Genomic DNA, 15,619 nt, shown 5'->3' with positions numbered 1-15,619 from the left:
TTTGTAACACATACTTGGTTTAAACAATATTTATTAGCAAATCAAATTTGGGATTGGCCAACAGGCAAGTGCCTATATTAAGGCCTCTCCCTACATTTAACAAATATACATGTTATACATCAAGATGGCTAGAACAATATTACAATAAAGATGACACGGATAGTTGGGGGAATAGAAGAGAGGAGTGTGTAGAAGAAACAAAGAATAAATAGCAAACAATTAGAATGGTTAAATGGTTAAATGATCTCGAAACGCTTACTATTAATAAGAAAATTCTGAACAGATTTAAATATAGAGATATTTTTTTGAACACTTAAATTTGAATCTTCAAATAGCAAAGTATGACACTTGAGATTATAATAGTTCAGTAAATGGGTATTGCGAGCTGCAACATATATTGGGCATGTTCATTCATTCGTTATTCACTTGAAGCTATAAAGGTTTACAGACAAGAAAATAAACTCATCGTGACTCATGTTCTTTTCATGCGTGTATGCCTCTTGCCTGAATAATAATATTTTATTACGTAATGACACGAACGTGCATAGATACCCTAGCCCGAGTACTCTGACTGTAAGAGAGCTAAACGGACATTTGGACATAAACACGCTCCAAATGTCCGTCTAGCTCTCTTACAGTCAGAGTACTCGGGCTAAGATACCCGAACCAACTTGGGGGAAACAAAGCAAGTACTTTGAGTGTGACCCTTGGTTTATACTTCCGTGATAATTACTCGGCGTGCGCAGTATTATGAAAGTCATTTTAAATCGTTAAAAGTTACCCAAGTGTAAAACAAGTGTAAAACAAGTTAAGATGTACAGACGACAAACACACATTGTCTGCATGATTGTGTGCCAGTGTTTTCTCACTGCAGCATATAAGCATGTTATTTTCATGCACGGAATCTTATCTGGACCTTGGGAATCAAGTGAACTTGAGGCCTACATTCAACAGGTAAAATTTCGATATAAAACATTTGACAGAAGATGTAGAACAACGGGCAAAAACGCCGTTAATTAACTTTCGGAAAATACGGTTTTCCGTTTTGGGAAGGACTTTCCTTTGGCACTGTCACTAACCCTAACTGGGTTATAAGTATTTATAATGTTCTTTACACGTGACAGTCCCAAAGGAAAGTCCTACCAACAGCTGTGCTATGTGCTTTCCTGTCTGTGAAAAATCCCTTAGGGGCCATTCAAATATTACGTAAAGCTTAGGGTGGGGTGGGGGGTGTTATGTGACAATACAAGGGGTGGGGTGTATTGAACAGCATTACAACACAAGTTTGTTTTCTCTTAAACGTGCCATGCTATGACAACAATATATAATGTAGGTTTTTAGAGGTAAATGTAAACCCAAAACAATTATACATCAAGCTGAAATGCTTTAATACACCAGACATTTTAATATTGTATTTATATGTTTTCCCAAAGGAGATTCTCGCGATTCAGGTGAAAGCAGAGGTGTGCCGTTGACAACCAATGTATTGGATGGAACTGCTAATCCATCGACGTCAAGGTCGTCCTCGTCAAGCCATTCAAATTCTTTGTTTTCCAAATATTGTATGACGCACATAAGTTCTCGCTGGTGTTTGACAGCCAAACATTTAGGGCGGATACGATGCATGGCTGCTTGAGCTTTGTGGTTCAAAGTCGGATCTTTATTTTGGCACATTCGTGAATGGGATGTCGTCGATTTGATGGAGGCGTGATATAGACCACACCGACCACAAATATGTTTTTATAGTTGATTCTGCAGGCTTGAACATACAAAGTCATATGGGAGTCCCTTAGCAAACTTGTTTTTGCTCTTGTGGGAAGAACTGAATTTCCTTAGTACTGCTAAGTACTACTGATAAAATCGAATACAGAGTGAGGTAAAAAAACCCACACCTGTGACTAGTGATATGTCCATTCGACCTGGGCAGGATAAATTCTATATCTTAAGATCACTAGTCACAGGTGTGGGTTTTTTTACCTCACTCTGTATTCGATTTTATCAGTAGTACTTAGCAGTACTAAGGAAATTCAGTTCTTCCCACAAGAGCAAAAACAAGTTTGCTAAGGGACTCCCATATGACTTTGTATGTTCAAGCCTGCAGAATCAACTATAAAAACATATTTGTGATCTTAAGATATAGAATTTATCCTGCCCAGGTCGAATGGACATATCACTAGTCACAGGTGTGGGTTTTTTTTTACCTCACTCTGTATTCGATTTTATTAACTGATAATGGCATTTACAAGGTGTTCCGAACATCTAGTACTCAACAGCCTTTCGGAAAGGACAACATCAATTCACTTGATAAACGGTATTGCCTCGTAGCTCACTGAGTGTTCTCTAACTAGTTTACTTTAATTCTATATTTTTTGTATTAAATTTTCAGGTTCACCCTGGAACCAATGTCACTTCAATTGATGCTTTTACTTTTCTCGGAAGTTTGACAACAATGTGGACACAGGTCTACAAGATTCAGATACAAGTTCACCAAATCATGGAAGAAAACCCTGAAGGAATTCATTTAATTTGTTATTCACAAGGTACTAAAGACCTTTTCCATCCTATTAAGGAAATTACTGGACCGACTGTTTAATAAAATTAGAGAACATGATAATGCATACCATGTCATTTTGTAAACCATCTAGTGCTTTTATACCGAGTCTGAGGTCTACTCTAATGACATGGCAATGTCATACCAGTTCTGTGTATGTGATGAATTCTGTGTATGTGACATTATTAGATATTTGAATCTAGACCAAAGTTTTATGATCATGGATCCCCATTTGAAAAGATCTGACTGTTCAGTAAAGGACAACTGGGACACCAAGAGCCAAATTTACAAAGCCTGCTTCTCGTAAACACAGGCGTTTTAGCATTGTAAGACGTAAACAGGCTTTGTAAATTTGGCTCCAGATGTTTTACCATTGTGCTACATCCTTCTCAGATTGGGACCCTTTTAACATACTACAGTGAAATCCCTCTAAACCAGACACCCTTGGGACCAAGACAGATGTCCGATATTAAGAGGGATCTGGTTTAGAGAGGTTAAGTTCTGTCCTGGTTTTTTAAAGAGGACTGTGAAACATCCGGTTTTGAGCGAATTTCGGTTTACAGAGGGTCCGGTCTTGAGAGGTTTCACTGTAGTTTTTCCTTTTTACTATTTTCAATATAATTTATTTTCCTAGAATCCAAAAGACATAATTATATGCTAGCATGTAGTAATGCACTGAGTAGGCTTTCTGACGGAAAACAATTTGAGAGTACGTAATAAAATCAAAACAGACCATGAATACTCCCAACTAGGTGGATATGAGTTTGAAATGTTTTGAAACTGGACATTTCATTGCATAAGCTATGACAAATTTTAAACAGCAGTTCTCTTACCATCATCTATATAAAAATTATTTTTAAAATAGTTAATTTCCATGATTTTAGAGTACGTAATTTTACCCTCTGGCAGACACCCTGCTGACAGTTAGTGGAGATATCATGATACAATTTTTAGTGTCTTTCATATTTGTTGTTTATTGTGATAATTTATCTACAGTAAGTAAAATTTAGAAAATTCTTATGTAAAGTGGAGTACCCAGTGGTTGATGTAATTCCACTTGTCAACAGAAAGAAAGAAAGTTTGTTTTGTTTAACAACACCACTAGAGCATGTTGATTTATTAATTTTGCTATTGGATGTCAAACATTTGGGAATGTTTACATATAGTCTTAGAGAGGAAACCAGCTACAATTTTTCATTTTTAGCAAGGGATCTTTTATATGCACCATTCCACAGACAGGATAGCACATACCACAGCCTTTGATATACCAGTTGTGGGTGCACTGGCTGGAACGAGAGATAGCCCAATGGGCCCACTGATGGGGATCGATCCTAGACCGACCGTGCATCAAGCAAGCACTTGTCAACAGAGCCATGGTGTCAAAGAGCAGCATGATAGTTTATTAGTCCCATGTTGGTCCCATTGGAGGGGACTATAGGTTTCATTTGCATCCCACATGTAATTTTTTTCTGATGTTTTTTTCCACAATAACTTTAAATATTGAGCTGAATGTAGCTTTATTACATACTGTTACAGATCACGTTAGATTTTTTGGCGATTTTCCCTTTTTTTCCACAGAGTTATGGTGCTTGAATTTAGATTTTTTTGTTTTTTTTAGGCCCCGTAGGGGACATGTATTGCTTTAGCAGTATTCCCAGAATGCTTGTTATTACATACGTGTTGATATGATATCCACTTTTTATTAATAACCATCTTTCCGTGTTCTCCGTTCACCAAGGTGGCCTCATCTGCCGAGGTCTTCTGTCCATCCTGCAACACAATGTGGAGTCTTTCGTATCCCTGAGCTCACCTCTTGCAGGACAGTTTGGTGGTATGTATTTTAACCTCTCATTTTGTCTTTATTAGTTCCCTACCGGTCCAACCGGAGGGAACTCTAGGTTTCATTTCCGTCGTCCTATCTGTCTGTTTGTCTCTCTGTCTGTCTATCTGTCCTACATACAGTTTTCAAGACTTTTCTTCACAATGCTTAAAGATGTTGAGCTTAAATTATGTGTATAGGTTTATCTTGTAGAGTTACAGATCAAGGGGGATTTATTTAAGGGCCATTCATAACTGTTAAAAACTGGAATTTATCTATGTTCAACAGAGTTATGGTCCTTGAACTTGAAAGTTTTGTGGGGCCAGTAGGAGACGTGTTGCTGTAGCAGTACTCTCAGAATGCTTGTTAGTTCTTCTTTTAAAGTCGAATTATAATGCTTTAATACACCTATTTAATCACATGTATATTGTTGCTCTGCTATTTGCCAATTGTAGAAAATAGGAGGGTTTTAGTGAAATTTTCAAATCACTAGCTCTGAATATTTATATTTATGTCCACAGACTTCATAGTTGTATGCATGTGCTTTTACACACCATACAATTATTTGCAATGCGATCACATTTTGTGATCAGTCGTAACTGCAGCAGTTATCAATTAAATGTACATGGTGATTTAGAGAAATCTACTGGGGTCTTTCTTACATTACCTATTATATAAAAAAAATTAATATAGTAAATTTGCTTTATTATTTTTGTGGGGTTTTTCTTCTTTTTTTTTTTTTACAATCAATGTTTGTTGAATAAATAATGAATAAAGACAAATGTATAAAAGCCAAAAAATATTTCATTGAACAAATAGATGTACATAACAAAAATATCATGTCGTCCAATAAGTGGCACAGACACTTCATTTACGTTTTGAAGTACACATTTTATTAAATAAATAACACAAATAAAATGTTTACTCACATGAGTGGTCAACAAAAAGAATGGGTGAAATATATTATAGATGAAATACATTAAAGGGACAGTCTCATTTATTATGGTACACATACCAACAAACTACCACATATATTATGGTACACATACCAACAAACTACCACATTTATTATGGTACACATACCAACAAACTACCACATATATTATGGTACACATACCAACAAACTACCACATATATTATGGTACACATACCAACAAACTACCACATATATTATGATAGTGGGGGTTTTCTCATATTATGTGCAGAAATCTCTGCATGAATTTAGATAAAACTACATTTTTTAATAAAAACTGTATTCCTGTCATTATTTCAAGGAAACAGCATACTCCATATTACCAAGTAATCCTCATACATTAAGTATGTTACGTATATGTTGCATTATTGTCATCAGCCTCAGGCATCAATTTCTGCCCCTCATATCACCATTCTTGTGAAAACAAATTAATTTATCAGTTTTATTTACTATCCATATTTGAGTTATGTTCCATTTTCATTGGTGTAAATATACACAAAGCTAACATAGCACTTAACAAGGTAAAGGAAACAGAGTTGCTTCATTGTTATTGGTGTAAATACACACACAGCTAACATAGCACTTAACAAGGTAAAGGAAACAGAGTTGCTTCATTGTTATTGGTGTAAATACACACACAGCTAACATAGCACTTAACAAGGTAAAGGAAACAGAGTTGCTTCATTGTTATTGGTGTAAATACACACACAGCTAACAGCACTTAACAAGGTAAAGGAAACAGAGTTGCTTCATTGTTATTGGTAACAGTAAATACACACACTAACTTAACATAAATACACACACAGCTAACTAGCACTTAACAAGGTAAAGGAAACAGAGTTGCTTCATTGTTATTGGTGTAAATACACACACAGCTAACATAGCACTTAACAAGGTAAAGGAAACAGAGTTGCTTCATTGTTATTGGTGTAAATACACACACAGCTAACAGCACTTAACAAGGTAAAGGAAACAGAGTTGCTTCATTGTTATTGGTGTAAATACACACACAGCTAACTTAACATAGCACTTAACAAGGTAAAGGAAACAGAGTTGCTTCATTGTTATTGGTGTAAATACACACACAGCTAACAGCACTTAACAAGGTAAAGGAAACAGAGTTGCCTTCATTGTTATTGGTGTAAATACACACAAAGCTAACTTAACATAGCACTTAACAAGGTAAAGGAAACAGAGTTGCTTCATTGTTATTGGTGTAAATACACACACAGCTAACATAGCACTTAACAAGGTAAAGGAAACAGAGTTGCTTCATTGTTATTGGTGTAAATACACACAAAGCTAACATAGCACTTAACAAGGTAAAGGAAACAGAGTTGCTTCATTGTTATTGGTGTAAATACACACACAGCTAACATAGCACTTAACAAGGTAAAGGAAACAGAGTTGCTTCATTGTTATTGGTGTAAATACACACACAGCTAACATAGCACTTAACAAGGTAAAGGAAACAGAGTTGCTTCATTGTTATTGGTGTAAATACACACACAGCTAACATAGCACTTAACAAGGTAAAGGAAACAGAGTTGCTTCATTGTTATTGGTGTAAATACACACACAGCTAACAGCACTTAACAAGGTAAAGGAAACAGAGTTGCTTCATTGTTATTGGTGTAAATACACACACAGCTAACATAGCACTTAACAAGGTAAAGGAAACAGAGTTGCTTCATTGTTATTGGTGTAAATACACACACAGCTAACATAGCACTTAACAAGGTAAAGGAAACAGAGTTGCTTCATTGTTATTGGTGTAAATACACACACAAGGCTAACATACACAGCTAACATAGCACTTAACAAGGTAAAGGAAACAGAGTTGCTTCATTGTTATTGGTGTAAATACACACACAGCTAACAGCACTTAACAAGGTAACGGAAACAGAGTTGCTTCATTGTTATTGGTGTAAATACACACACAGCTAACATAGCACTTAACAAGGTAAAGGAAACAGAGTTGCTTCATTGTTATTGGTGTAAATACACACAAAGCTAACAGCACTTAACAAGGTAAAGGAAACAGAGTTGCTTCATTGTTATTGGTGTAAATACACACAAAGCTAACATAGCACTTAACAAGGTAAAGGAAACAGAGTTGCTTCATTGTTATTGGTGTAAATACACACACAGCTAACAGCACTTAACAAGGTAAAGGAAACAGAGTTGCTTCATTTTTTTGAAATTTTCAATGACAAGATGTTTAAATTCTATTTTGACCTTACATGTGCAGCAATGAATGTTATTAATGTAACTTGTTTATTTAACAGATACTGTATATCTCAAGTACCTGTTTCCCACCTACTTAAAGGAAAACCTGTATAAGTAAGTTTTAGAAGAAACTATTGTGCGAAAATACTCGGCAATAATCTTAATATTAATATTATTTAAAATACACTGCAACATAAATTTCATATTGACAGATATATTTACTTCAAAAACTGCGAGTATGACAAATTTAATGAACGTTTGGGAAAGTGGCTTCACCTTTTTAATGATGATACATAAAATTATATCTTGCATATTTGTATGCCTATGTTTCTATCTATAAAATGACATAGCTTGTTTGGAAATTAAAAAACATATGTTTGCTATATCTCTTTTTAAACATCATACTTTTACTTTCATACTTTATCTGTCTTTTCTCTGTTAGATACCAAATGTCATTATTATTATACTAAATACCCAATAACAATCAGTTTTAAAGTTGACCTGGGTATCTAATGAATCTCTGCTTGAATTCTTTTCCTTATCTTCCCTTACCCTTTCCTTCTCTTCTCTCTTTGTTTTTTTAATCTTATTCCCTTTTGACCCTCAGATTACAAGTTGGAAACTAACTGTATGAGGAAGCCTATATAAATTCATATTTGTAAACAGAAAATCTTAAACATCACATATAATATATATTTTTATAATTTTGTATGTCATACTATTTGTATATAACTTTTATGTGATACTGTAAGACAATGATTCAAGGCTCCCCAACCTTGACATTGCCTATGATCTGGGGGTAATAAAAATAAAAAAAAGTTTTAGAAGAAACAAAATTCCAATCCTCCACATTGCGACCAATATGTGACCATTTTTTTTCATTTGGCGACAGTAGACGCTATCAGGCTCCTAAATGGAAATGTTAACACAGAGGGCTGTATTTTAAACATTATTTTTAAAATTATTTTATATATAGTAGCAATTTTTATTTAATCCATAATCATTACAATATTTTCTAATATCTGAGTTAAATATTTTCAGATGTTTTATTTACTACTTTCTCTCTGATATCTACTTTATAATATGGTCTGATATCTATTTTCTGATAGCTAATTTATAACTATAATCTCTAAAATCTGATTTTAATGCTATGATATCTGTTTCAAAAATAGGTTGATATAATTTGGGTAGATCAAGTTAGTGAAAGCAAATAATTATTTTCGGCATGAACAGAGAATATAATTTTTTATATCATGACATTAATTTTGGTTTTAAAAGAACAATTTATTAACAAGATCATAATTTAAAAAAAATTCCTGGTTTTGATAAAGACATTATTAATTATAATTTTAAACATTTATATTTCTGAACATTTGTATTTTTAGATTCTTTTACACTGAGAGAGGGCAGAATATTTCTGTGGCCAACTACTGGAATGGTATGTAACAAACTAGATGGGTATTGTTGGTACATAGTGGAGCTTTTGTTAGCATCATTATCTGTTCTAGTCATCAAACGGATTCTTCAGACAAGTACTTTTAGAAAGACAGATGAACTTAAATGTGCTTATGTTATGGAATTGTCCTACTAGACCCTTTATTTTTGATACTGCATAAACAAATGTTGACAGAATTTGTTGCAAACACTTTTTGTTAATGCTGTGACCAGTTTGAAATCAGTCGAAAGATTTTCTCTAAATATGTTTAATACTGCATGAACAAATGCTAATGTTGTTACAGGTCTCACCAGTTTGAAATCCACCGAAAGATGGCTTCTGATTTGTTTTCAGATAAATGTTGATAAATAAATAATATATTAATAAAATTAATTTTAAAAACCTAAATTTCATAAGACTATTGTTGCCATATAAATGAAATAATTTCAGCTTCTTCTATAGATGTGTTTATGATGAATTACATTCAGATTAAAAATTAAGATAGTTATAATTGCTTCTGATCAACAGAAATATCGATATTCTTCTCCGTCTTAGCTGAATGGATTAAGAGGAGCTCATTATTGTTTTGTTGGGGGTTTTTTTTTGAAGGTCTGCATCAAATACATGCATAATTGAAATTTGCTAATTTACTCATTTTAAATGAACAATAGGTGATCTAAGCTGTCATTTGTGTTGATGAATACAGCTATCACAGTGCGCAACCAGTTTGTTTGTCTGCTCTGAGCACACCAAGGTCTTTTTAGTGCAGTTATGTTATCAATAGCTGGGAAAAAGTTGTACATAATCTCAAATGTATTTCAAAATCTAGTACTTACCTTTGGCTTGATGCGTGTTTGAAACCCTAGTGGTATATGAGCACGTTAAACTAGTCACCTACCTACCTACCTTTGGCTTGATGCCTGTTCGAAACCCTAGTAGTATATGAGCACATTAAACTAGTCACCTACTTACCTTTGGCTTGATGCGTGTTCGAAACCCTAGTGGTATATGAGCACGTTAAACTAATCACCTACTTACCTTTGGCTTGATGCGTGTTCGAAACCGTAGTGGTATATGAGCACGTTAAACTAGTCGCCTACCTACCTTTGGCTTGATGCGTGTTCGAAACCGTAGTGGTATATGAGCACGTTAAACTAGTCACCTACCTACTTACCTTTGGCTTGATGCGTGTTCGAAACCCTAGTGGTATATGAGCACGTTAAACTAGTCACCTACCTACTTACCTTTGGCTTGATGCGTGTTCGAAACCCTAGTGGTATATGAGCACGTTAAACTAGTCACCTACCTACTTACCTTTGGCTTGATGCGTGTTCGAAACCCTAGTGGTATATGAGCACGTTAAACTAGTCACCTACCTACTTAACTTTGGCTTGATGCGTGTTCGAAACCCTAGTGGTATATGAGCACGTTAAACTAGTCACCTACCTACCTACCTTTGGCTTGATGCGTGTTCGAAACCGTAGTGGTATATGAGCACGTTAAACTAGTCACCTACTTACCTTTGGCTTGATGCGTGTTCGAAACCCTAGTGGTATATGAGCACGTTGAACTAGTCACCTACCTACCTACCTTTGGCTTGATGCGTGTTCGAAACCGTAGTGGTATATGAGCACGTTAAACTAGTCACCTACCTACCTACCTTTGGCTTAATGCGTGTTCGAAACCGTAGTGGTATATGAGCACGTTAAACTAGTCACCTACCTACTTACCTTTGGCTTAATGCGTGTTCGAAACCGTAGTGGTATATGAGCACGTTGAACTAGTCACCTACCTACCTACCTTTGGCTTGATGCGTATTCGAAACCGTAGTGGTATATGAGCACGTTAAACTAGTCACCTACCTACCTACCTTTGGCTTGATGCGTATTCGAAACCGTAGTGGTATATGAGCACGTTAAACTAGTCACCTACCTACCCACCTTTGGCTTGATTATTTTGGGCACACCCTGTATTTACCTACCTTGATTATTTTGGGCACACCCTGTATTGCCTCAGCTTGGTTGCAGTCTAAAGCCCTGGCATATTTTCTTACTTGGGCAGGACGTAGCCCAGTGGTAAAGCACTAGGGAAAATCTAGCAGGTTTTCTCAGATGACTGTGAGTTACTAAATGTTTGCAGTCCAGTAGCTAATGATCACTTAATCAATGTGCTCTAGTGGTGTCGTTAAACAAAACAAACTTTTTTTAAATTATGTGTTTGATTGACAGATCCACATCACCAGGAGCTGTACAGGATGTGGGCCACTTACCTCCCTGTGCTCAACAATGAGACACATAATGAACAGAGCTTCAGTAAGTGTAGTTAGAACCACATATTTCATAGTGGGGAGGGGGATGCAACCCACGCTATGTTATGTATGTATGATTCTATAAAATGTAATACAGGTTTTTTTTTTAAAGTTTGATTTGTGTGCCAGGCTCCCACCCCCACCCCATCGGCTATGCCACTGATTAGAACACTGTTCAAGTTACTTGTTAATATTCTACACGAGATTTGTGTCAGTGCAGTTTAAACTTCTTTTTGAAGGCCAGCTGTTTGTTGTTAGACATGTATAGGTTCATTCATTTATTTATTCACATACCACGAAGGTTTCAAGCATGTCTGTCCCGGGGTCGAGTTCTGGATAGCCAGAGGTCTTCTCTGGGGCAGAAAATTTAACGGGATAATTTTGAATTTTACACAAAAATTAAAAATATATATAGGGGGACAAATTTAACTATATTTAAAATAATAAAAAAATTTGAAGGTGTAGTCCAAAAATTTATTTAAAAACTATTATTATATCAAAAAATTTCCTAGACTAATAAATTTTTCACCATTTTAAATGGGCGTTCTAAATTAAATTAATACAACAAACTCTAAGCCCTATCTGGAACGAAGTTGGAGGTTGTTAATTGAAGGTTGTCACAGGAGGTTGATATTAAAATATAATACTACCCCTGGTACATGTATAGGTAGGTGACCATGATAAATACCAAGTGTATTCACAGTTTCTAATTAGTTAACAGTAACTTAATTTTTTGATGATAAATGTTACAGTATTTTGATTCAGAGTAATAAAAGACATACTAAAGTATTTGTGATCAGAAAGATATCTATTCTAACTTTTTGGCAGATGTGGTTAGCAGTGGTTTGTGTAAAAGTAACAATTACATTACAACATATTTATGGAAACATTTTGCAGAATTCAAAGAAAACTTTCTGAGGCTAAAAACTATGGTGCTGGTGGGAGGGCCTGATGATGGAGTTATTGCCCCTTGGCAGTCAAGGTATTGTATTTGATATTTGCATAATATACCTGTTAGGTTTCAATTTTACTGTTTATTTACACTGAATGCCAGTCGGGTTTTTATAGTTAAACAGATTCAGACTTTCTTTTTTAAAAACTCATGGGAGTGAAAAATAGCAGTCGTAAAAATTATCGGTGTTAGGAAGGAAAGGTGGGGATCACATCCTAAACATGATAAGTGTCTTAAATGAAATTGATTTATCATCTTACATTTTTATAATTTCTTATAATTCTCAAACAAATAAACTTTTTGGGGAAATTCCTTTTTCTCACAGATAAAATAATGGACTGCAGTAAGTTTAAACAAGTAAACATTCTAGAAAGTTATTTTACATGAACATCAAAAACTATCATGTTAATTTTTTACATAAATAAAAAATTATATTTTCAGTCAGTTTGGTTCATTTGACTCCAATGAAACAGTTATACCAATGAGAGAACAAAAGGTTAGTAGGTTAACTGTTGTATTAATTAGCTTTGTAGTTTATAATGTCAGTGGAACATTAATAATAAATAATGAAATTTGTCTAAACCGGACCCTGAACTAACCGGATTCCTGTCAAGTTTCATGGTCCTGAATATTCCCAATTCGAAAATGCGATCTGCTAAACACTGGATCCTGTTTAAATTGGATAAATTTTAGGTCCCCAGTGTCATCCGGTTTATTCAGGTTTCACTATATATGCATCCAATAGCCAATAATTAATAAATCAATGTGCTCTAGTGGTGTCATTAAACAAAACAAACACATTTGTTTAATGCCTGCTAGAATTACCATTTATTGCATTAATCTAGTTTTTCTGTGATATTTATATTTCTATTCTTTAAAATATATTAACGAATATAATCACAACATTATTGTTGAAAACTATTAATCCTTTCTTTATTTCAGCAAACTGAGGTTATAATGAGATAATCACTATTAAATGTGTTTATTAACTTGTCTTTACAGTGGTATATAAATGATTCCTTTGGTCTCTTGACGTTGGATAAAAGAAAAGCTGTGCACTTGTTTACTCATCACGGAGTGCAGCATGTGCACTGGTACAGAAATCGGACCATCTTCGACTGCTGCATAGAGCCATACTTAACTTAGTCACACACATTCAGTGCAGGCAACATTTTGTTTTTCGTTTTTTTTTATTAGCTACATTTATAGTCGATTGAAAATTGAGCAACATTTACCTATTAATGTTTTAAAATTTGTGTAACAATCTCTGAAACTCGCATGCAATACCAGGGCTCGGACAGGAACTTAATGATGGTACTGATGGCAATTGACAAGAGCTGCAGTAGGAAGTGTCGTAGGTTAGGACCTTTACTGATGGCACTTTTTTTGCTGCTACTGGATAAAATGTATTGCCGTCAGTTGAGGAGATAAGTTTAATTTTTAAAGTTATGTTCAGTTTTTGCAAAAGCTACTGGCTTAAGATTGCTGTAGACACACTTAAAATTTATGTAGTTGAGCATCTTGCCAGCAGCAAAAACATTTTAAAATTACTATCATAGGTAATACATTCTGAAGTTTAAGCCCTGAAGAATATATACCAAAATGTTCTCTGCACTGATGTCATTGTTTTTGCTTATTTCTGATAATTTTGTTCACTTCTTTTCACTTTAATCACATAATTATTGTTGTTATCTAACATAAGAAATGAACGTACAGTATTAAGTAATACATGCACTATTATGCACTATACTTTGTTAATTTTACTATGTATATAATCTATAATTAACCACCTTGGAATGTTAATAATTAATTTGTTTATACATGTAGTTGGTCCTCTAATCTGCTGTGTCTTTCAACTTTCAGAGACGAGATTCGGGTTGGGGGGAGCAGAGACCTCGATCCCCATTAAATATATTTAAGAGCCTCCCCCCCCCCCCCCCCCCATTTGATTGCCTTTTTTACAAGTTAGTTCATATGTCCTTTTGACCCTTGGTCTTCCCCCAAAATAGGGGCGGGATGTAGCCCAGTCTGGGATTGATCCCCATCAGTGGACCCATTAGGTGATTTCTTGTTTCAGCCAATGCACCACAACTGGTATATCAACAGCCGTGGGATTTGCTATTCTGTTATGTGATGGTACATATAAAAGATCCTTTGCTACTAATAGAAAAATGTAGCGAGTTTCCTCTAAGACTATATGTCAAACTTACCAAATGTTTGACATCCAATAGCCGATGATTAATAAATCAATGTGCTTTAGTGGTGGTGTTAAACCAAACACTTTTTTTTTTCACCAACTATTTCCTGGATCTGGCACTTTGTCTGTGAAATTAAGTCCACTTTTGATGTGATATTGACAGTGCAAACCTTTGTAAATAAATGCACAAACTCAACAGTAAAGGCAGTTTTCTTTGTTTAATTTTGCAACAATACTCACACAGGGGTGGGTGTAGGAGAGGCTCATAGGTTGACGTTTTAAGAATGTATTTTATAGGTTAACATAAAAAGATAACGTCTCGATCTCCCAAAGGGGTGGGACATAGCCCAGTGGTAAAATGCTCGCTCGATGCGTGGTTGGTCTGGGATCGATCCCCGTCGGTGGGCCTATTGGGCTATTTCTCATTCCAGCCAGTGCACCACGACTGGCATAACAAAAGCCGTGGTATGTACTACCTTGTCTGTGGGATGGTGCATATAAAAGATCCCTTGTAGCTAATTGAAGAGAGTAGCCCATGAAGTGGTGACAGTGGGTTTCCTTTCAATATCTTTGTGGTCTTTAACCATATGTCCGACGACATATAACTGTAATTAAAATGTGTTGAGTGTGTCGTTAAATAAAACATTTCTTTCTTTCGATCTCCCAGAATAGTCGGTTAGCTATAGAAGCCATAGATGTTTTAATTGGTTTGTGCTAGTTAGTTTTTGAGCTATTGATGTATGTAAACTTTGCATCCCATATCTTAATATGAAGGTTACTGGCTAACAGTATGACAAATATAGATTCTCAACATTTTCACATTATAATATTTCCCATATTAAAAATACCATGAATTCTAGCTATGTACCAGTATGACATTAATGTGACATTGTTCACCAGAAATTTACCAGCCTCGGTGGCGTCGTGGTTAGGCCATCGGTCTACAGGCTGGTAGGTACTGGGTTCGGATCCCAGTCGAGGCATGGGATTTTTAATCCAGATACCGACTCCAAACCCTGAGTAAGTGCTCCGCAAGGCTCAGTGGGTAAGTGTAAACCACTTGCACCGACCAGTGATCCATAACTGGTTCAACAACGGCCATGGTTTGTGCTGTCCTGCGTGTGGGAAGCGCAAATAAAAGATCCCTTGCTGCTA

General features: G+C 35.4%; 1 protein-coding gene across 1 annotated transcript; it reads left to right on the top strand.

The window, feature by feature from the left end:
- The first annotated feature begins 556 nt into the window (after window positions 1–556).
- LOC121384229 (lysosomal thioesterase PPT2-like) lies at window positions 557–14,921 on the top strand. Its single transcript, XM_041514514.1, has 9 exons — window positions 557–954; window positions 2,387–2,540; window positions 4,290–4,382; window positions 7,632–7,686; window positions 8,958–9,010; window positions 11,236–11,319; window positions 12,213–12,297; window positions 12,709–12,763; window positions 13,270–14,921. Exons 1-9 carry the CDS (start codon window positions 814–816, stop codon window positions 13,411–13,413), a joined length of 864 nt encoding a protein of 287 aa, XP_041370448.1. The 5' UTR covers window positions 557–813; the 3' UTR covers window positions 13,414–14,921.
- Window positions 14,922–15,619: the final 698 nt, after the last annotated feature.

This window comes from Gigantopelta aegis, chromosome 10, assembly GCF_016097555.1.
Source record: "Gigantopelta aegis isolate Gae_Host chromosome 10, Gae_host_genome, whole genome shotgun sequence".
Lineage (NCBI taxonomy): Eukaryota > Metazoa > Mollusca > Gastropoda > Neomphalida > Peltospiridae > Gigantopelta > Gigantopelta aegis.
The sequence above is the reverse complement of the archived record's forward strand: the minus strand, read 5'-3'. Positions and strand labels throughout refer to the sequence as shown.

Bases quoted from the DNA above. Each gene is read 5' to 3' on its own strand.
- LOC121384229 (XM_041514514.1), top strand. From the start codon at position 814: ATGTACAGACGACAAACACACATTGTCTGCATGATTGTGTGCCAGTGT. The intron at 4,383-7,631 runs GTATGTATTTTA...TTTATTTAACAG, and splicing joins TCTTGCAGGACAGTTTGGTG to ATACTGTATATCTCAAGTAC. The intron at 12,764-13,269 runs GTTAGTAGGTTA...TTGTCTTTACAG, and splicing joins TACCAATGAGAGAACAAAAG to TGGTATATAAATGATTCCTT.